Source organism: Cucumis sativus, chromosome 6 (assembly GCF_000004075.3).
Source record: "Cucumis sativus cultivar 9930 chromosome 6, Cucumber_9930_V3, whole genome shotgun sequence".
NCBI lineage: Eukaryota > Viridiplantae > Streptophyta > Magnoliopsida > Cucurbitales > Cucurbitaceae > Cucumis > Cucumis sativus.
This window is the reverse complement of record NC_026660.2, coordinates 14,521,641-14,545,991: the sequence shown is the minus strand read 5'-3', so window position 1 is coordinate 14,545,991 and position 24,351 is coordinate 14,521,641. Positions and strand designations below refer to the sequence as shown.

At 35.8% G+C, this 24,351-nt stretch overlaps 1 protein-coding gene across 3 annotated transcripts; it reads right to left on the bottom strand.

Annotated features, from left to right (window-relative positions):
* Window positions 1–1,119: 1,119 nt before the first annotated feature.
* On the bottom strand, window positions 1,120–14,951 carry LOC101216028 (NEDD8-specific protease 1). 3 transcript variants are annotated; one of them, XM_004149511.3, is made up of 2 exons: window positions 14,810–14,951; window positions 1,120–2,096 (listed from the first exon to the last, which is right to left on the bottom strand). In XM_004149511.3, exon 2 carries the CDS (start codon window positions 2,073–2,075, stop codon window positions 1,365–1,367), a length of 711 nt encoding a protein of 236 aa, XP_004149559.1. In that variant the 5' UTR covers window positions 2,076–2,096; window positions 14,810–14,951; the 3' UTR covers window positions 1,120–1,364. The 3 variants fall into 3 exon arrangements, with proteins under 3 accessions (XP_004149559.1, XP_031742683.1, XP_031742684.1); XM_031886823.1 differs by having other exon boundaries at window positions 14,818–14,929; XM_031886824.1 differs by lacking the exon at window positions 14,810–14,951 and adding an exon at window positions 9,949–9,972.
* Window positions 14,952–24,351: the final 9,400 nt, after the last annotated feature.

The window sequence follows — 24,351 nt, the reverse complement described above, 5'->3', positions numbered from 1 at the left end:
CATAAATTCAAAGTTGCCCAATATATACAAAAATATCTACCATTGTATATAAACCACATACGAACTTAATGTTCAACAGATAACACACTCATATATATGTATCATAAAACAAGAAATCAAAATACAAAAACCATCACCGTCCACCTGTTGAGAAAGTGAGAAAGAGAAAGAAGAAAGAACAGTGCGTAGGGACGAGGAAAAAGAAAGTAGGATTTTTAAGGGTTTTATTTTTCTATTTCAGAAATCAATATCAATAAACACAAAGCTTTAGGATTGTGCATAGGGGAGAGAGAATCAAAAGATTATGTTTCCTCTTATATATATATTTTTAGATGGTGTTTGGCACATACCAATGTACAATCAGATTGAGTTGGTATAATATATCAACTCATTGTTTGACCTACCAAATTTACATCTTGGTGGAGTTGAGTTGATATATTATATCAACTCTCCCTTCTCCCTTCTCCCCAATGTTTTCAAAACTACTATTGACGATTACAATTGTCAAACTTGGAAAACCAATTTTGACGATCACTTTCACACGTTCAATTTCGATGATCAATTTCAGGCGCCGACAACCACCTCTAACGATATACTCCGACGACCACCTCTAACACCTTTTCATGATGGCATTCCATTGAGATAAGAGGAGATTCAATCAAAATAAATCATGATAGAGAAAAAATACAAAGAACAATAAGAAGAAAAAGAAAAAGAAAAAACGATAAAATTCATGAAAGAAAAAAAGTTTCATTATGAAGAAAGAAATAGAAAAAGAAAAACATAAAAAGATAAATGGAAAAAAATATAATCCATATTTTATTCAATAGATAGGTAAAATTATTGAATAAAAAATTTTAAAAACAAATGTAGTTATAAAAAACATTATTTTAACCACCACCAGTTAAAAAGGTCAAAAGCTAATTAAGAGATATAGTTTCAACCCATAGAGATCATAGTTTCAATCCATGAAAATTAATCAGAAGTAGAAGTACGCCTGAGCTACTTTCTAATATATGAACTTTGGTATTTATAATTATATTTTAAAAAATCCAAAAACCTATTTATATGCTTAATTTTCAAAAATCCAAAAACCAAACGTAACCCGACACCAAAGCCAAGAAAGAAGAAAAACTTCCACTTAGAAACGTTACATCAAATTCACGTTCCCCTAAAATTGGATTTTCATCAGAATTTGGACCCATTTTTCCCTGAAACATGAGGAGCTATAAGAACTTTTTAACCCCAAAGCAATTAAGACTGATTCGATCATTTGAGCAAAACCCATTATCTCCATTAGCCAACACAAATGGAACCGTAAGCAAAGAATTGACAATATAACGAATGAACAACACAACAATGTGTTACTTAGTAGCCGGTTGATATTCCTTCACAGCCATTAAACTTCTTATTAGCCCCAAAATTTCTCTACGCATATTAGCAACCAATGATGGACTAATCTCCTCCACCACAGCTGAAAACCACAACCCATCTTTCTCAACTTCTCTCCTTTCCTCATACCATTTGCATATGCTTCTTGCAATAGCTGTAACATACACACCACAATCATATCCATTTACTTGTTGTGGAGACTCGACGCATTCCACGTAACTTGGATTCAATGTTGAAATCGAGCCATCATTCATAAATCTAGCCACAGCATTGTAGAGTCGCTTGGCGGCGTACTTGTTCATTCCTTTATTGCTATCATGATGAACAAATATGTTTGCTTCTCTGTAAAATGCAAGAAGACTCCAGTGGTTTCCACCTTCAGGTTTGCTAACGTCAATGTTGTCGTTTACGGGGAAAATTACGAGCTTCTTGTGGGGTAGATTGAGAGGTTCTAGGAAACTGTTGAGACTTTCAACATCGGGGCAGTTCATCATCCAGAAAGCAATTGAAGGTGGAGATAGAAGAATGCCGTTGGAAGGATGGGTTGTGCTTAGATAGCTAAAATAGAACTCGATGATTCGATCGTTCAGAAAATATGGACCGCTAAGGATCTCCAAGTCGGATTTTCTGAGTACAACATCGTTGTAGCTTAAGATTTTCTCATCTCCTTCAGACTTCCCCATTTTGGATCAGGCAGCCAGTTCCTGTGAAGAAGGGGAAAGAACATGAATACCAAATTATACAATGTTCTTTTGAGAAAGCTAGTCTCTACCCCCAATAAGTAATATGTACTTAAATAAAACAACAATCCACTAACAAAGTTCAGCTAAGTGTGCTATGTTCATCATCAATATCTGCTAAGTGCTTAATATCTTTCAGGAAAATGTAAGGGTACGGTCTAACGGAAAGGGAAAAGTAAAGAAATACAAGTACACAAAAAAAGTAATATATTGCACTATCGAAAGAAGTTACAATATATCAATAGCCTTTCAAAAGGGCTCTCTCTTTCCCAAAGTCCCAAAACTTTCACCACAGCGATCCACCCCCTAAGGTGTCCAACTCCTCTCATTTATAACTAAGGCACCACTAACTCATTACACATAATACCCCTTACTGATATCTTACCAATTTTACTATATATCCCTATATCCCTAAGTAGTACTCTCAGAATGGGTGGCGGGTGCTTTGTTGGGCACAAGAGGATAAATCAAGGCACCTGTTTTCTCATTGCCCACCACATGAAAGTTTAAGAATTCCCTCTTTGAATGAGTTCAACACTTTTGGGTATCAGATGGAAAAGCCTACAATCTCTCCAAGAATTGAAATAATGAACTTTTACTCAAACTAAAGTTAGTTCCTAATATTCTAATACAAAAGCCTAAAGACTCCATTTATGTGGAATTGTCAACTAAAAAGTTAAAACAGTTATTTGACAAACTAAATCAAGTAGCCAACCAGCCAAAGCTAATGAACAACTTCTCACGATAATATTTTACAGCAACTAAGCAAGAGAAAAGATGAGAAAATTTTTTGAGTAGGCCAAGTTCCTCTGTTCATTTTGGTATTTTTTTCTCTCTACCTCAAGTGCTCCCTATGTAATGGAAAGCTTTTCTTGTTAGGCCAAAAAAGAAGAAACCCAGCTTATAATTAAGCAATGACCAACGATAGTTTTTCCTCACATGTGCAAAAGATCGAGCATGGTCCATAATTTCTACTGCAATTGGGGAGTTTTAAGTTATGGCATTTTATCTGTCTCAATTCTCATTAGAACAAAGAACATTCTTTGCCCTACGATTAATAATACGTATTAAGTGTCTTATCCATTGTAAGTAACAAGTGTCTTATCTGTTAAGCTATGCGTAATTAATCATAACAAAACATTAAAAAAGAAAAAAGAAAAAAAAACATTGTCATTAACACCAGTAACCTCTCTTTAAGGTCTTAGTCAAAACCTCTATCAAAGAGAACTCATAATAATTAAGACCCCATTACTACTACGTATCCATTTGATTTTTAGTTTTTAGTTTTTTTAAAAAAATTAAACACTACTTCCACATATAAGTTTATTTGTTATGTTATCCATTTTCCATCAATGTTTTCAAAAACCAAATCTAAATTTGAAAACTACATTCGTAGTTTTCAAAAAATTATAGAAGGTGACTACAAATTTAAGTGTTTCTACGGAAAAAATGTGAAAGTGTAGGAGAAAAAAAACATGAATTTCAAAATAAAAAACAAAAAACACAACAGATACAAATGGGCCCAAAAAACACAACAGATACAAATGGGCCGAGAGGAGTATAAATTTCAAACTCACTGTGGCCACTTTCTACCTTATGAAACCAAATAGAAAGTAGCCAAAGTGTGTTCAGCTCAATGGTATACACTCCGTCCCTAGTTGTCAAAGATTCTGCAAGGCCACCAATCATCCATAGGTATAGACGGAGGGGCAAGAAAGGAATTTCAGGATAGACAACATGGTAGTTAGGGATGTCAATAGTCCTGGCTCCACGTGGCATTAGTAGGAGGGAGCTATATAGGCAGGTATTTTGTGCTAGGGTTGGGCATTCTGAATATTGGGTGTATTTTGGGATGAACTGTGTTTCATTGGGTGTATTTTGGGATGAACTGTGTTTCATTGGGAGAGGAACAGCCCTCTTATTTGGCTGGAACCATATTTCGACGACTGGATGTTTTTTGTGTTAACTGTTATAAATCATATAATTGTTCCTCTTGATATTTGTGTATTGAGTTACTGTGTAGAATATTTGTGTGTTGGTGTCTATTGCTGGTTTAACTCTCTACGGGTTCGATAAACCCTACCATTGGTATCAGAGACAGTCGACATCCTGGAGAGGTGGAAGAAAATGACACAAAAAAGAATCGAAGAACGTTTGGACGCTTCGGAAGCAGAGATTGAAGCGATTAAAAAAGAAGTTTATAGATTACCAGTTGTGGAGAAAACAATGGAAAAAATGCACACCATGTTAATCGAGATGTATGCGGAACGTCAACGGGATCAGGAGGGGTCGGAACTGACCGGAGTAAGCACCGGCAAGAGGAAGCTTCGACCAGACGACATCATTGAAGGAGACGAAGAAGGTGAAATGTCTCTGAGCTTGGAAACAGGGGTGGGACAGGATCGAATCAAATTTAAAAAACTGGAGATGCCGGTTTTCAACGGAGAAGACCCAGATGGTTGGATTTACAGGGCGGAGCATTATTTTCAGATGCATTTACTGAATGAACAAGAGAAACTGAAGATTGCGATAGTCAGTATGGAAGGGAAAGGATTGTGATGGTTTCGTTGGGCGAAAAATCGAAAGCGTTTTATATTAATGTAAATTCTGTAAATTAGGCTAATTACATTACATTAGGCTAATTATATTACATTCCTTAGTTAATTTGGGTAATTTAGCTATTTATGCATAATTTTCATACTCTTGTATAAATACAGAACTTTGATCAATAAACCAAACAAGGAATATTCTTCAGCATATTCTCCAACATGGTATCAGAGCTAGGGATTTCAGGCTCTATCTCAATCGCCGCCGCCGCCGCCAACCACCCGTGAACGTCTCCATCCCGAATCGTCTCGATACCTCCAGGAAGAGCTGCGTCCCGAATCGTCTCCATCCCGCATCCTCATCGCGCCTCGCAGCCGTTCCGCCACATCTCGAACCGTCTCCGTCCCGTATCTTCATCACGACTCGCAGCCATTCCACCACAGCATCGGTGTCGCGCCGATTAGTCGCAGCCTCGGCATCGCAGGTGTCCATCCGCTTCGATCTGTCCATTTCCGCTCCGATCTGTCTCCATCCGCGAAGCGCCAGTCTACGCCGCTCCGATCTGTCTCCATCTGCGAAGCGCCAGTCTACGCCGCTTCGATCTGTCTCCAATCTACGCCGCTGAGATACGCGCCTTGTAGTCGTTCTGTCCTTATTCCTCTGTCGTTCCAAGCCGCACGCGACTTCTCTTCCAGTCGTGAGTGCAAGACGACGTCTACCGTCCGACGCCGCCCACCAGATCTGACGAATCTTTCAGCCGTTTGTCTTCAATTTTTTTGTCTCCGTTCCCAACCGTGAACCCCTGAATCCAGTCGCCGCGACCCAGCTGTGAAGACGCTCACCTGTCACGAATCCCAGTCTTGCAAAGCAAATCTCAGCCGCAAAATACAGTAAAACCCAGATCTGACGAATCCAGTCACGAATCAGTCAAAACTCGGCCGAAAATCCGCATTGTTAACCTCAAATCAAAATGGAGAGAGACCATATCTTTAGACCCATTTCTACAATACTTGATGGTACAAATTATATCACATGGGCAAATCAAATGAAAAGTTTTCTTATTGGAAGAAAACTATGGCGCATTGTAACTGGCGACATCACCAAACCAACTGCAAAGGAAGGGGATAACACATTCATTGAACGTCTCGAAGATTGGGACAGTAAAAATCATCAAATTATCACCTGGCTTGGTAACACCTCTATTCCCGCTATACATGCACAGTTTGATGCCTTTGATGATGCTAAAATATTATGGGATTTTTTGTCTACACGCTTCAAGTCTATTGGTTTAGCCCATTATTACCAACTGCACAGTACACTTGTAAATCTAAATCAAGATATTGGTCAGTCTGTTAATGAATATTTGGCAGTTCTTCAACCCATTTGGACTCAACTTGACCAAGCGAACATCAGCAAAGATCATCTTCGCCTTATTAAAGTCCTTATGGGATTACGTCCAGAATATGAATCTGTTAGAGCTGCTTTACTACACCGGAATCCCTTACCCTCATTAGATGCAGCTATTCAAGAAATTCTGTTTGAAGAAAAGCGTCTTGGCATCAACTCTACTAAACAATCTGATGTTGTCCTTGCTAGCACATACACTCCCAACAACAGAGCCGCAAAATATGTTTTGTAAGAATTGTAAGCTCTCTGGTCACAAATTTAGTAACTGTCCTAAAATAGAGTGCAGGTACTGCCATAAACATGGCCACATTCTGGATAACTGCCCTACCAGACCACCCCGACCTCCTGGCACTTCCACAAAAGAGAAAATTTTTACCAAACATGGTTCCTCATCTGTTGTTGCTGCGACCTCGGATGATTCATCCCTCATTCAGATAAGTGATCTTCAGAGCTTATTGAATCAACTAATTTCATCATCCTCTGCTCTTGCTGTTTCATCAGGTAATCGATGGCTTCTTGATTCTGCCTGTTGTAATCATATGACCTCTGACTCTTCTCTTATGTCTACTTCTAGCCCTACAAAATCTTTACCTCCTATTTATGCTGCTGATGGTAATTGTATGAACATCTCTCATACTGGTACCATTGATACTCCCAGTTTACATCTTCCCCATACTTACTGTGTTCCTAACCTGACCTTTAATCTAGTGTCTGTTGGTCAATTATGTGATCTTGGCTTAAATGTTTCATTTTCTCCCAATGGTTGTCAGGTTCAGGATCCGCAGACGGGACGGACGATTGGAACGGGTCGCAAAGTGGGAAGATTGTTTGAGCTCACATCACTTCGGGTTTCATCTCCTTCTTCCATCTCTGCTTCAGTCACTGATTCTGACACATATCAGTGGCATCTTCGTCTTGGTCATGCTTCCTCTGAAAAACTTCGTCATTTAATTTCTGTTAACAATTTGACTAATCTTACTAAGTTTGTTCCTTTTAATTGTTTGAATTGCAAACTTGCTAAACAACCTGCCTTATCTTTTTCTCAATCCATCTCTAATTGTGATAAACCTTTTGATTTAGTGCATTCTGATATTTGGGGTCCTGCCCCAATTACTACTGTTCATGGTTATCGCTATTATGTTTTATTCATTGATGACTACTCTCGATTTACATGGATTTACTTTCTAAAACATCGTTCTGAATTATCTCGCACATATATTGAGTTTGCTAACATGATTCGCACTCAATTTTCCTCTCCCATCAAAATTCTTCGCACTGATAATGCTTTGGAATATAAAGATTCCATCCTTCTTTCTTTTCTTTCCCAACAGGGCACTATTGTTCAGCGCTCTTGCCCTCATACCTCTCAACAAAATGGACGTGCTGAGCGCAAACATCGTCACATTCTTGACTCAGTACGTGCCCTCCTTCTTTCTGCCTCTTGTCCAGAAAAATTCTGGGGTGAAGCTGCCCTTACATCAGTATATACAATCAATCGTCTCCCTTCCTCTGTCCTTCAAAACACCTCTCCGTTCGAAAAACTATATGGTATTTCTCCCGACTATTCTAAACTCAAAGTTTTTGGTAGTGCCTGCTTCGTTCTTTTACATCCTCATGAACACAATAAACTTGAACCACGTGCCCGTCTCTGTTGTTTCCTTGGCTATGGCACCGAACACAAAGGATTTCGTTGTTGGGACCCTCTTTCCAACCGACTCCGGATATCTCGGCATGTCACCTTTTGGGAACACACTATGTTCTCTCGTTTGTCCTCCTTCCACACCTCTTTCTCTAGTCCTCAATCTTTCTTTACAAATACATCTGTTGACCTTTTTCCTCTCTCTGAACCCACCTTGGATACTGAGCTTGCACAATCTTCACCTGCTACTGCAAATCCGGATCCACCGTCTGTCTCCGATGATGTTCCTGAATCGCCACCTGCTACTCCTCTTCGTCGCTCTACCCGGGTAAGAGAACCTCCCACTCATCTCACTGATTACCATTGTTTTTCTACCATTGTTTCCCTTGTTGAACCCACCTCTTATCAAGAGGCCAGTACTAACCCAGTATGGCAGAAAGCAATGGATGAAGAATTACAGGCTCTTGAAAAGACGCACACTTGGGACTATGTTGATTTACCTCCCGGTAAAAGACCCATTGGTTGCAAATGGATTTACAAAATCAAAACTCACTCTGATGGAACTATTGAACGTTATAAAGCTCGGCTTGTTGCAAAAGGATACTCACAAGAATATGGGATTGACTATGAAGAAACATTTGCCCCTGTTGCCCGGATGACATCTGTTCGCAGCTTGTTAGCTGTTGCTGCTGCCAAACAGTGGCCTCTTCTTCAGATGGATGTCAAAAATGCATTTCTTAACGGAAACCTATCTGAAGAAGTGTATATGAAGCCACCTCAGGGAACTTCTCCTCCTCCCAACAAGGTGTGTCTCCTTCGTCGCGCTCTATACGGTCTAAAACAGGCTCCACGAGCTTGGTTTGCCACGTTTAGCTCCACCATTACTCAACTTGGATTTACCTCCAGCTCTCACGACAATGCCCTTTTTACACGACAGACAACTCATGGTATTGTTCTTCTCCTTCTTTATGTTGATGATATGATTATTACTGGTAATGATCAACAGGCCATATCCGACCTACAACAATATCTTGGTCAACATTTTGAGATGAAAGACCTTGGATCTCTCAATTACTTTCTCGGTCTTGAAGTCTCTCACCGTTCAGATGGTTATCTGTTATCTCAAGCGAAATATGCATCTGATCTAATAGCGCGCTCAGGAATTACAGACTCCACCACATCTTCAACACCGTTAGATCCTCATGTCCATCTAACTCCGTTTGATGGTGTTCCTCTTGACGATGCAAGCTTGTATCGGCAACTTGTTGGCAGTCTTATATACCTAACAGTAACTCGCCCAGATATTGCATATGCTGTTCATATTGTCAGTCAATTTATGGCTGCTCCTCGAACAATTCATTTCACTACTGTTCTACGCATACTTCGCTATGTCAAAGGCACCTTGGGACATGGTCTTCAATTCTCATCTCAGTCTTCCCTTGTGTTGTCGGGATATTCTGATGCTGATTGGGCGGGGCATCCTACTGATCGACGATCCACCACAGGATACTGTTTTTACTTAGGTGATTCTCTCATCTCATGGCGTAGTAAGAAACAAAGTGTTATATCTCGTTCCAGTACGGAATCTGAATATCGTGCTCTGGCTGATGCTACAGCTGAACTTATATGGCTTCGGTGGCTCCTTGCCGATATGGGTGTCCCTCAACAGGGTCCTACCCTCCTCCATTGTGACAATCGTAGTGCCATTCAGATTGCTCACAATGATGTGTTTCATGAACGTACAAAACACATTGAAAATGACTGTCACTTTGTTCGTCACCACCTCCTAAGCAACACCCTCCTCTTACGTTCTGTTTCTACTATTGAACAACCTGCGGATATCTTCACCAAAGCCTTGCCATCTAATCGATTCTGTCAATTACTTACCAAACTCAAGTTGATCGCTACTCTACCACCTTGAGTTTGAGGGAGGGTATTAATGTAAATTCTGTAAATTAGGCTAATTACATTACATTAGGCTAATTATATTACATTCCTTAGTTAATTTGGGTAATTTAGCTATTTATGCATAATTTTCATACTCTTGTATAAATACAGAACTTTGATCAATAAACCAAACAAGGAATATTCTTCAGCATATTCTCCAACAGATCGTGGAAAGAATTGAAAGAACGGATGTATAATCGGTTTCGTTGTCGAGAACATGGGACCAGCTGTGCGCGATTTTTGGCCATAAAACAAGAAAATTCGGTGAGCGATTACCTGCAACGCTTCGAGGAACTATCGGCGCCGTTACCAGAGATGGCCGAGGACATTTTAGTAGGGACATTTACAAATGGTTTGGACCCTATTATTAGAACAGAGGTTTTCGCGATGCGGGTCGTGGGCCTGGAAGATATAGGATGCAGCCTGGTTAGCTGAGGAAAAATTGGAAGTGGCTTGGGCTTCTCAAGGCCCATATGCAAAAGATTTAAAAACAGCTCAGAAGCAAGGAGGGAAAATTTTCGAAAACCCTATGACAAAAATTGTGACGCTAGCCGAGAGGGTACCCACGCACTCATCTACCCCGATCTCCTCACAGGTTGCCGCAACGGGCAGTGGGGTTCGGCGCGAAAATAACTTTCGAAGATGGACCGATTCTGAGTTACAAGCACGGCGGGACAAGGGACTTTGCTATCGGTGTGACGAACCGTTCAGCAAGGGACATCGCTGCAAAAACAAAGAGCTCCGCCTTTACCTGGTAGCGGATGATTTAGAGGATACAGAGATGGAAGATGTTGAAAACGAGAATGCAGTGATTGAAGTCAATTCGGTGGTGGAATTATCCTTGAATTCAGTGGTGAGACTGACAGCCCCGGGTACATTCAAGGTTAAAGGAACAGTGGAAGACAGGGAGATAATAATCATGGTAGATTGTGGAGCAACCCACAACTTTATCTCACTCAAGCTGGTAGATGAATTGAAATTACCTATGACGGAAACGACCAACTACGGCGTCATTATGGGATCCGGGAAGGCAGTGCAAGGTCGAGGGATGTGCAAGGACATCATAGTTGGGCTGCCAGTACTGACCATCATTGAGGATTTCTTATCGCTGGAATTAGGCAACTTAGATATGGTACTAGGAATGTAGTGGCTTCGAAAGCAAGGGGTGATGACTGTTGATTGGAAAGCGTTAACCATGACATTCATTGTCGGGGGCACTAACGTCATCTTGAAAAGAGATCCCTCACTGACCAGAATGGAAATATCTTTGAAGATGCTGGTTAAAACGTGGCAATCAGATGATCAAGGATTTCTAGTTGACTTCAGAGCTATGGGAATTCCCAAAACCAATCGGATGTTGATGGCAACAGAATCAATAGAAGAAATACAACCCGAAATTGAACAACTCCAAAATGAATTCGAAGATGTTTTCGTTATGCCAAACGAGCTGCCTCCAATGCGACAGATTGATCATAGAATCCAACTGAAGGAAGGTACCGACCCCATTAATGTAAGACCATACCGTTACCCACACGCACAGAAAAATGTTGACTTCGGGTATCATACGACCGAGCATCAGCCCCTTTTCCAGCCCGGTGATTCTAGTAAAAAAGAAGGATGGCGGTTGGAGATTTTGCGTCGATTATAGGGCTTTGAATCGAGCTACGATACCTGACAAATTCCCAATTCCAATGATTGATGAGCTGTTGGATGAGTTGAATGGCTCAAGTGTTTTCTCCAAGAGAGATTTGAAATCGAGTTACCATCAAATCCGGGTACGAGATGAAGACATAAGGAAGACAGCCTTCAGAACACATGAGGGTCATTACGAGTTTCTTGTTATGCCATTTGGCCTCACGAACGCTCTGGCGACATTCCAAGCTCTAATGAATCAGGTGTTTAGACCTTACTTGCGTAAATTCTTGCTGGTATTTTCTGATGGCATTCTGGTTTACAACAAAGACGCATCAACCCATTTAGAACATCTCACCTTGGTGTTTCAATTACTTAGACAGCATAGCCTATTCGCTAATCGAAAGAAGTGCCAGTTTGCCAAAGACCGGATTGAGTACTTGGGCCATTGGGTGTCGGAAAAAGGGGTAGAAGCCGATCAAGAGAACATTAGAGCTATGCTGGAATGGCCAATTCCGAAAAATGTAAGAGAATTACGAGGGTTCTTGGGGTTAACGGGTTACTACAGACGTTTTGTGGCAAATTATGATGCTATCGCCACTCCCCTAACTCGGTTGACAAAGAAAAACAGCTTTCGATGGACAGAAGAAGCGACCCAAGCATTTGAGTTACTGAAGAAAGCGATGGTTACATTACCGGTCCTAGCACTACCGGATTTTCAATTGCCATTTTAAATAGAAACAGACGCTTCAGGGTTCGGTCTCGGGGCAGTTTTATCACAAAATAAGAGACCTATTGCATACTTTAGCCAGAGACTCTTCGAGACAGCCAAAGAGAGATCCATTTATGAGAGAGAGCTAATGGCAATTGTATTAGCGGTTGAGAAATGGTGACACTACTTGTTGGGACATCGCTTTATTGTATACATTGACCAAAAAGCCTTGCGGCATATCTTGGAGCAAAGGAAGATTTTGTCGGGCATCCAAAAATGGGTAATGAAATTGATCGGCTTCGATTTCAAAATCTTTTATCGAGTGGGACCGGAGAACAAGGCAGCAGATGCACTTTCGCGAATTCCGAGTACCCTCCTTGTTGGATCTCGAGGCAGTGGAGAAAAAAGTTCAAGAGGATGAGACGCTAAAAAATATATTTGAACGAGTGATTCAGGACCCAGAATGTGTGCCTCATTATGTGGTACGCCATGGCAAATTATTCTTCAAAGGCAAATTGGTTCTCCCAAGGACATCCAGCTTAATTCCGACCATCCTCCACACCTTCTACAATTCCGTGATTAGGGGCCATTTGGGGCAGTTACGAACATATAAGAGAATTGCGGCAGAACTGTTTTGGGAAGGAATGAAGAGTGACATCAAAATTTACGTTGACCAATGCCCAGTTTGCCAGCAAAACAAAATACAAGCCTTGTCTCCAGCTGGCTTGTTGCAGCCCCTCCCCATTCCCAACAGAATTTGGGAAGATATATCAATGGATTTTATAGAAGGCTTGCCGCGATCCAAGGGGTTTGACACGATCCTTGTGGTGGTAGATCGCCTTAGTAAGTACGCTCACTTTTTAACATTGGGACACCCATTTTCTGCCAAAACAGTAGCCACGTTATTCATAAAGGAAGTGGTTCGTCTCCATGGGTATCCCCGCTCCATTGTATCCGATAGGGACCGTATGTTCTTGAGTCACTTTTGGAAAGAGATGTTCCGTTTGCAAGGAACCCAATTGAAGAGAAGCACAGTCTACCACCCGCAAACGGATGGGCAGTCGGAAGTTGTGAACAAGAGTGTGGAGTTGTACTTGCGGTGTTTTTGTCACGAAAAACCAACGACATGGAGTGAAAAATTAGCTTGGGCAGAGTATTGGTACAACACCACCTTCCATACGAAATACCCCCTATGCAGTCGTTTATGGACGGCCCCCCCTCCAATTATTTCATATGGACAGCCGGGTTGTACTCCAAATGATTCAGTAGAATCATGGTTGCAGGCCAGAGATGAGCTGCTGATTACTCTAAAGCATCACTTACAACACGCCCAAGCACAAATGAAGAAATTTGCGGATGTACACCATCGAGATGTGGTGTTCGACATTGGCGATTGGGTATATTTAAAAATACAACCGTATAGACAGCAGTCGTTGGCTAAAAAACGTTGCGAAAAGCTGTCACCAAATTTTTTTGGACCCTACATCGTATTGGGGAGGGTAGGGAAAGTAGCCTATCTGCTAGATCTACCTGCTCGAATCCACCCCGTTTTCCACGTGTCACAACTGAAAAAGGCAGTGGGAGACAAGCACCATGTGCAACCAAAGATCTCCTTACTCAATGACCAAATGGAATTAGTGCTCGAGCCCGAAAATGTGACTGAACTGCGCTGGAATGATACCAAACGTGATTGGGAGTATGTAGTTCAGTGGAAAGATCAACCAGCACACGAAGCCACGTGGGAATCATATGCGGTGCTTAAAAACCAATACCCCGAATTCCACCTTGAGGACAAGGTCTCTTCTCTGAGGGGTATTGCAAGGCCACCAATCATCCATAGGTATAGACGGAGGGGCAAGAAAGGAATTTCAGGATAGACAACATGGTAGTTAGGGATGTCAGTGGTCCTGGCTCCACGTGGCATTAGTAGGAGGGAGCTATATAGGCAGATATTTTGTGCTAGGGTTGGGCATTCTGAATATTGGGTGTATTTTGGGATGAACTGTGTTTCATTGGGAGAGGAACAACCCTCTTATTTGGCTGGAACCATATTTTGACAACTGGATGTTTTTTGTGTTAACTGTTATAAATCATATAACTGTTCCTCTTGATATTTGTGTGTTGAGTTACTGTGTAGAATATTCGTGTGTTGGTGTCTATTGCTGGTTTAACTCTACAGGTTCGATAAACCCTACCAGATTCAAACCCTCACCCGCAATTGTTGTACCAAGTAAACTCTAAAATGAAACCAAATGGAAAGTGTATCGAGAAGAAATGAATCAACAATTGGCAAAGCGATCTATACTTGTACTCGGTATGTTTTAGTGACCAAGAGGTCTAGTTTATAGTTCGAATTTGTACTTACAAAAAGGATGCAGTCAGTAAATTTTCAGGTACTCTATCCCTCCGTAATTTTCTCGAAACACCCCACACGAATTATTCTCGCCAGAATCAGTTCTTACTTCTTAGTCTTCAAGTAAATTTAAACTTCTTTATACTCTATCAACCACCAAGCACAAACAATTGTGCCATCTATATTGGATTAGGGATCTTGAACAGAATTAATTAGGACGATAACATCTGCCTAAACTGCTTGATTTTACCAGCAACAATAAATTGTACGAACTTCCACAACAATCAAGAAGCCGAAGATGCAAATTAGAAACAATCCGCCACTTAAATAATATATAATATTATAAATTGAGTGTTGGATCGAAGAAAATGAAAATAGATTGCAATTGGATTCTTAAAGGTGGGATAATGTTGTAAGGATGAAGAAGAAAGAAGAGTTACCGAGAGACCTCCGAAGATTTATGAATCCGAAACCGATCTGAGGAGGATCCTTCAGTGAAGTTTTGTTGCTACGAACTCATACGTAAGGAAGCTTTTGTAGTGCCTCGAAAGTTCTAAAGCACTTTGTAATTTCTGAGATAATTCTACGTTTTCCCCAAAATATGGCCTACTTTTCAAAATTCAACTTTTTCTTTTTTTATCATTGTTGATGAAAATTACCAAAGTAACCTTGAAAGTTCATGCATGCTGAACTCTCACTACTTGTTTGCTCCTTTTCACTTTGTATTAATTTATTTAATACAAAAAATGAGAGAACCAAAAACAAAGAGCAACGTCGAGTCTTGGAATATGAAGATCGGTATGGTAACAGTAATTTGGTGCAAGAGAAAATCTTGACTTTTCATTCATATTTGACATTTATACAATCTTCAAATATATAGAGAAAAGTAAGAATGAAAAACTCTTACACTATAGACTTACATATGCATTGAATAGTTTTCCTTATAATAGACAAATTCTAGAACAATTAAAATGGGTCTTAACCTAATGGGCTGAGATTACATAAAAGGGAAAAACTAAAGATGAGTCTTTAATAAGTTGTCTTAACATCGAGTTGTAGGTGAAAATAGAGAGGAGAATGAGAAAACTTAAATTCTAAAAAGTGACGTCTTTACCTGCATGCATAAAGTTTTGTTCGAGTAATTTCATGTTGATGTTATATTCTTTTAAGTTAGATTTTATTTGAGCATTGACAATGGGTAAACTATTAAAAATATGGGGGAGGGGGGAGAGAGAACCATTCAAATCATGTTTAGAATGAGTTAAATTACAAATGTAGTCGTTTGTGTACAGTTTATGTTCAATAGATTAATCATCAATCATTTTTGTACAAAAGAAAAAAACTAATGGTGTGTTTGAATTACATTTTCAATCGTTTAATTAAAATAATAAGTTATTTTGAAAAAGAAATTAGATTGTTTGAAGCTACTCAAAATAGTTTTTTAAGTGTATTTTAAACAATTTTCACACCAAACCTAAACAATACATCTTGTTTGAAATATAATTTTCAAATGAGCATACTCAGTCCCAATACAGATTTGTTCAATTCTCCCAGTTTACCTATTGTTGAACCCAAAATATTGAAGAGATGTAACAAGAAAAGATTGTTTGAAATGGTAAACTAAAAATGTATGATTGAAACTAAAAATAAAAGCAAGTAATTTATTTTTATATTAAATTGAGTTCGATACTATTTTATAAACAAAGAATCATTAAAATCACTTTTTGAATTTCCATAGTGTTTTTGTTCGAATGGTAGCTATAGAGCATACAAATTTAGTCCTCTTGGTCCTTCAAATATCGAGGGCTTTAATATTTAGATATTTAAAGCCGGAAGGGATTGTTTGTTTTTAAAAATGTAAATAATTGAAATCTAAGGGTTTGACTTCTTATATCCTAAAATAATTTGTTTATAGGATTTGTTTCATAGAATTTTTAATTGAAAATGTCTTAAACTTACCTACTTATCTAATGTTTCAATAATAATGCCCTTTATAACTATAATTAGCTTGATATAATTTAAACTTATATAACTTTTTTTATCAATTTATTTTTTCTAAAACTAATATAATTTTTTATTATTTTTATATGTTATTTTTAACAAAATAATAAACCATGAAATAAATATTAATTTAAATTTAAATTTGAATATATTGTTAAAAGTAATATGAATTGGGACATAACAAAAAGGTTGATGGCTACTTATTTTAATTATAGCAAATGAAGATCAATATTATATATATGTAAAATTTAAAATAATAATAACAATAAAGAATGTGAAAAAATGTAAAATGAAAATGTCGAGAATTTGAAAATTAATGTTTCAAGGAGGCTTCTAAAACTCTTTAGATGCTTGGAAATCTTCGGACGTCAGAACATCCAACCATATTACAGACAAATCAAATACAATATTTTAGAATCTTCAAATTTCAATATAGGATACATACTGATATTAAATTCGTCACAAATTTGATTGGCCAAAATTTCTCAATTTAAATTTAAAAGAAAAATAAGAAATTACACCCCGAACTTTAAAATATATCAACTATAATTCAGTTTAGATGACGAAGAATTGATACGAAAACAATATAAACCAATCTTTTTAGATAAAAACAATTCTAATTAATATACTTTGAAAGTTAAGGTTTCTACAAAAAAAAAAAAAAATGTAATATAGATGGGTTGTTTTTTTAAAGGTATTAAATAAAGGTTAAAGATTGATTATACAAATACTATACATTGGCGAATTTCAAAATCCAAAAAAAGCAACATTTTGGAGACTTCTCTCCATAGTTATCTTATTTGTCTCTTGTTTTTGGAGGTACGTTACAAACTTACAATTTATACAATGAAATGTTATTAAACTATCACTCGTTATTATTTATGAATAAGAATAAAGGAAATATTAATTTTGTCTTAAATTTTAGTTTTTATTTAATTCTTAGATTTCAAAATGCTACATGTTTTATCGTTGAGTTTCGAATTTGATTTTAATTTAGTCTCTAGATTTCAAAATTTTACTATATTTGAGTTTGTTTCAATTTGGTCCCTACATTTTATTATTACATTTTTCATTCCAAACTTTCTCTAAATACTTATTTTTCACGTTTGATATAGGTTAATAAATTTAAAATGATTAAACATATTATAAATAATTGAATTTCACTATTTTTATCACCTTTCAAATTAAATATAAAAATTTACTTTCTTATCATTTAAGTTAATTAATGAACATCCATGTTTGTAAGTTAATATTTAATAAAAATTTAAGATTTAAAATGTAAAATCAATTAAATATACAAATTTATTTTCTAATCACTTTAAGTTAATTAATGAAGATCAATGTTGTAAGTTAAAATTTGATAAAAAAAATTAAAGTTAAGAATGTAAAATCTTAAAATTTAATAACCAAATTAAAATTACAAAAAAGGTTGTTTTTTTCCCGATAAATAGTAATAACAAATTTGAGTGAATCAGTTTAGAATGTTAACAAATAATTAATAGTGGGAATTAATTAATCATATATCGACAAACTATAAGAGTTGACCTTTCCTTCTCTTTTCTATACACATGTGGTTCAATTAAACCACATTCATGTCTTTCCCCATAAAGACAGATAGAACTCTTTTCTTCTATTTAATGTTTACTTCAAAAGTATCTATTTTAGTATCTTTCCTCTATATATATATATATAGACACACACACATACATGTCTAAAAGAAATGCTTATTTCAATTTCTTAGCTTTTACATGATATTATTGGTAGGTGTTTAAAAGTAATTATTTGTATTGTTGGTATGGCTATCATCTTGTTCTTTAATTCCAATTCATAGTGATATATATTTTGCAAATGTACTGTAATAAATGACAGTGGAGTGAGAATTTGAACGTAAGACCTCTTATCCATAAGAACATACATGTGCCAGATGAGCTAAGTTCATGTTGGTCATAAAATATATAGTACTTTTGTGTATGTAAAAGTTTGAATCTAATTTATGCCTGTTTATATAAAAATTAAATATTTGAAAACCAAGTAATAAAAATAAATACTTCCTAAATAAATTTATCCTCTTGCGGTCAACTTTAACTATGTGTCAAAAATATTCTTAAATATTTATTTGAAAGGAATAAAAATTCTCGTGTGACAAACTTGTTTGAATTTTTCTATTGTGAAATTATCTTTTGAAGAAGATAAATTATGAGTCCAGCGAATGGATGATCCAAAAATTAGAGAAAAAAAAATATGGAATGGCCTATTTTCATTGAAAAAGATGTTGAACAACCTCTTGCTTATATTAAATTTGAGTGAAATTACCAAAATTTATTGGCGCACACGTGGAAAAGCAATCCTGTCTTGCTCTCTTTCGTCTTTCTCATTCTCGCACATTTGGTGTCGATCTTGCCCATTAGTTGATGTCCCTTAGTATTGGATAAGAAGTCGAGGAAGAAGAAAAGTATGCCAAATAAGAAGATGAAAATGCTGGAGAGGAAGAAGATCTTGGGAGATGGGAAAAAACTCGGCGGTTGGGAGAAAAATGTAAGAAAAAAAAAACCCTAATTTGTGGGTAATGTTGTGATTTTTGAATTATTGAGCGAACGGCAAAAAGAAAAGGTAATGTTGCAATGTAAAGATGACACCATTAAAAGAACATTTGATATTTAATTTTTTTTTTGGGTCATTTGTCAATTTAGACCTTTAAAATGAACATTTCCGACAATTAAATTACAAATTATCTTTTTAAGAACATCTGTCTTGTATTAGGACGGGACACCTTGAAAGGTTCACAAAGCAATACAAAAGTGGTTAAAAAGAAGAAATGAAAGTGAATGAATAAAGGAAATTATCTTTTAGTCCAATTTTAAATATACTTTCCATTTCGTTCGTTTGAATCTAAGTTGAGTTGAGTTGAGTGGGTAAAAGAAATCCACCCACCATTTAGGATTACAAATAATTCAAGAGGTTTATTATGTCATATTCACGTTAACTCACATTTCTTTTTTTGTCATTCGTGTCAACTCCCTCAATTATTCACTCCTACTGTAATTATCTACTCAACTCTAAGGTTTGTTTGAGGGAGGGAAAAGATTATGGGGGAAATGATTATATAACTCTTCCCCAATCCTACCTTAATAATAATAATAATAATTTTTACAATCCTTTCCACACAATCTACCTATTATAATCCTTCATTCAAACATATATTATCGTAACATAGGATTATTATAATTCTTTTTCTCTATAACTCTTTCCTTCCCCTAAACGCACCCTAAAAGAAAAACTAAAATCAAACACTCTTAAATTTCAGGATTATACTCCTGACTATCTAGTTTTAAGTTTGGTTTCAATTCGATTCCTAAATTTCAAAATGTTATAATTTCGTTATTGACAGGTGAGTTTTTTTTTTCAATTTAATCCACAAATTTTAAAATTTACACTTCCAATCTTAAATTTGCATTAATTATTCACATTTTGCGTTTAAGGTTAACATTAATTAAACAACTTAAAAGAAATAAAATTAATTATTTATCACTATTAAAATTAAATTTTCACTTTACAAATATTTTAAATCAATTAACAGATGTCTACACTAATGGTTGAAACATGAAGAAAAATCATTAAAATGAAAAATCAACATAAAAAATATAATAATAATTGCATGAAATTATTTTCAAAATAGAAAAATTAAAGTATTTGACAACGTTTTTGATACACTTTCAATCAACTTTTTTAAAATTGAAAAAAAATAAATTAAATAAAAATGATTTCTCTCTTTAAAAAATAATTTTCTAAAATCAAAATCCCCTAAACCTCCAAGGTTGAAGGTTAGATTGATACAAAACTTAAATTAACAAAACACACACATATATGTACATTAAAGTTTTAATGACGTGGCATTGTCCAATAAACAGAGTTAAGTGATGGCTGCTTGACACACGAAATAGAGTTATAAACTATGGGGCAGTTTTAATTCCATTGCTAATTGTCGATTTCTATTTTAACATATATTTAGCCCAAATTAGCCTCGATTTTTCTTTTTAATCTTAAATAAGTTAATTAAGTGCGCTTCCCTATGAAAACTACGTTAATTAATCTATCTAATCTAATCTAACTTAACTAACTGATGCAATTACTGTTATGTTGGTCAACTTTATTACACTTTTATGCTTGCTCTCTAATATATTCCACCATACATGTGATTATCTTTCTTTAGTAAAAAATAGGAAGAAAATGGATATAACCTTCACGTGATTAGCACGACGCTCTAACCAACTAGCTAATAGGATAATTGGTGTGAGATTGATACTGTAGCCCTTAGAAATAGAAAAACAACTTATGTTTTCAATAATTTGAAGATGAAGTAATTCAAATATATAACCTACTGGTTAAGACTATATATTGAATGTATGACCTAACGATTGAGTATATGTGTTAATCAGTTGAATTTAGCACTAATCAATTTGAAAGTATTATTACTTTAGAACAACAAAGGTGGTTATGAAAAAAAAAATGTAAGTATAACCATTTGATCCACTATAAGAAATTGGGATTTTCCTGACGCACAAAAAGTCGTTGGAAAATCGAACGTTGGTAGAAGGTGGTTTCTACCGACGCACCAATGTCGACGTCGGGAGAGGTCCTCTTCTCTGACGCATGTGAACCTCGTCGGAACTGCTCGAAATAAATAATTATACCGTTAAATATCCTCTGACGTGACATCAGAAACGTCGGTAAAAAAGATATGTTTTTTCGATGCCATAAATGATGCGTTGGAAATATTAAGGTTTTTTTTTTAATGTCTGGAGTGTCATGTTGGATGAGGGGAAAATTATTAATTGTATCGTTTGACCTTCCTTTGAAGCGACGTCAGAAATGTCGGGAAAAAGGGTACCTAATGCCGACGCATCACTAATGGTATCGGGATTAGGTTGGCTATTCCGATGTTTTTGGACAACATATGGAGTTCCCCTTTTATTAATTCCCTCTGTTTTACAGAATCGAAAGAGAAAAGAGAAAGAAAAACAAAAGAGAGGGAGACCGAGAAGAAGAAGAGGAGATTTCACCTCACCGTTGGTGCCTCCGCTCGCTGCCATTTTGTCGCTGTCTTTCGCCGCTCGCCGTCACATATCGGTAAGTAAGGATATTTTATATTAGTTTGATGTAATTTATTTTTATTTAGATTAGAAATTATGATTTAAATTAGAAATGATGTTTTGAATTGAAATTTTGACGTGAGGAAGTGTTTAATAGAAAATAAGGTTGAATTAGAATGGTTGAATTGAAAATTAAAGGGGTTTAGAATTGGATTAGCGATTTTAAGGAGGGAGGTGGGTGTTCTATTAAAATTTAAAAAGGTGGTGAATAAAAATTTAATGGAGGGGAAGGGGAAGGGGAAGGGGGAAGGGGAAGGGGGAGGGGAGGTGTGGAATTGAAAGTTAGAAGAAGGATTTAATTAGAATTTTTAGGTGACCAAGGGTTTAGGGTTTAAGAAATTGAAGGGGCTGTAACATTTAGTTTAAATTTAATTGTTGTTTATTTTTTATCAGTTTCATTTGTTATAATTTGTTGGTGAATGTTGTATGTGGATGAATGTTGTTGGTGAATGTTATTGTTGTGTACATCTAAGTTAATGTTTGGTTGAAAAGTGTTTTTTTATAATTTGTAGTTAGTTTGTAGTTGAATGGATTTATATTTGATTTTGTATGAGTGGTTGAATTAGAGTTAGTTTATGTATGAATGTTGTGGAATGTTGTCATTGTTGTGAGATGTTGTATTAATATTTGTGGTTCAACTTGCTACTAAGACTATCAATATTTTTGGTTGCATACGATTGAAATATGTATGAAGTGGAAGAATCAAACCTCGTGTTTTAAAGTTGATATTAAATTATCTTCCAACTTACATAAAACTATATTTAAACTTTGGAAATCCATAACTTTGAGTATAGTTGTCCGAATTGAATGTTTTTTTGTTCAATGTAACTTTTCGAGATCTACGCTCTTAATCGGCAGCTTGACACTCCTTCATCCTAAAAAACGTCCGTTTTGACCTCCAAATTGGGTTACACAATGTTTTTCATCAAAGTTTTAGTTTTTAAAATTTTGAAACTAACACCTTAAAGTTCCTCTAGGGTTTTAATTTTTGTATCTTTTTTCTTTTATATGTAGTAACAATACAAGAACATAAATAATTAGGTGTAGCGGTACCCATTTGTGGTTACGTCCACGTTCCGCTGCAGCTAGGTCATAGATACTTAATTTGATTTGAAATTACTCATTGATATTGGTGAGATTAATTTTGCTACAAGATATTTGATACATTGAGATTGTGTGAATGTTTGAATGCATATGGGTTGTTGCGATTGTGTGAATGTTTGAATGCATATGGGTTGTTGCACAATCATTTTATAAAAAATTTTATACTTTAACCAACAATATTTTCATCTTAGGTTTAAAGAATTATAGATGTTGATGATGGAGAAAGTCCATATGACATTGAGAAATTACAAGATCCCTATAAAGTAATTTTTTGGTCCTCAATTGATGTGAACTTGATTTTAATTTGATCTTTTATTTTCTTATTATCATTTAATTAATTTATTTATTTTAAAAATGTAATGTTGATGGCAATTTAATAAATGTTTTGTACTATTTATAATAAGTCTAAGAGTGGATGTATTTACCTTTCATTATTATTTTTTTTATTTTTAAAATAGAGAAACTCTCGACGCACAACATTTAGCGTCGGGAGTTCTGAGACATCTCCCGACTCTATATTGACAGCGTCTTCAACATTCATACAACGTTGGGAGTTGTCTAGAAACTCTTGACGCACAACATTCATCGTTGGGAGTTCCTTTTTTGACACATTTTTTCCGACCTGTATTCTGACGTATATTTATGCGTCATTTCATATATTTTCCGATGATTTTGTATGTCAGTCGAGCCCCATTTTTTTTGTAGTGATCGTAAGGAGATCAGTTGAGAGGACATGTCAATTTGCGCTTTTGACATACTAAGGTTGCAAGTTCTAGCTTTCAAACAATTTTTATATTGTCATTTTTTCAAGTCCGCTAATATGAGAACAATATATGGTTTATTTATTTTTATTAATTATACTTTAACCAAATATTCATAGACTAAAATATCATAGGATTTTTATTAATTATTCTTGGAAGAAAATTAAAACCAGTCTTGAGTAGGTTTGTTAATTCAAACATAACAACTCGACAAAAAAAAAAAAAATTCACTTGTTATTATATGTTTATTCTAACTAAAGCAAAACACACGCACGTGCGAGTGCACATACTTAGATTCATGCATGCACGTGCGCGCACACATTTAGATTTTTTTTGTTCAACAACAGTGAGACATCTATGTCTATAGAAGCTATATTTGAATTGACGATCATACTTTTATTTTCGTCAACATAATAATCAAACCTCAATCTAAAAAAAAGAGAGAAAGAAGAGGAACAAAAAGAAGTGATACTGAACAAGTGACATTTTTAGTTACATATATATGTGGTAATACTAGATGCCTTATGAGTTACATCCATCCTCATGCATTCCATCTAATTTTTGGTAAAAAATAACAAAGCAAACCAAAATATTTCCAAAATATAGGATAATATGACAATTAAAAGATTAATATAAACTATGACACAAATAATGGTCTATCATATCAAATTTATAATATTTTGCTATATTTATAAATATTTTTATAAGTTATGTCATTTAAAATAATTTTAATATGACTATTTTTAAATTTAGTAAAATGAAAAAAAATATTTTTAAAATATAATAAAAGATGACAGTTTAGGATGAATTAGTATATGTGTTTATACTTGGTGGTAATATTTTGGTATTTTTATAAATATTTAAAAGAAATGGGAAAGCATAGTTTATGTATAGTATACGCGACGTTTAATACGTATCAATGAATCAACTTACATCGCATGTGCCTAAACAAATGCAACCACTTCT

Excerpts from the sequence above, each read along its gene's own strand:
- LOC101216028 (XM_004149511.3), bottom strand. The coding sequence starts at position 2,075 with ATGGGGAAGTCTGAAGGAGATGAGAAAATCTTAAGCTACAACGATGTT.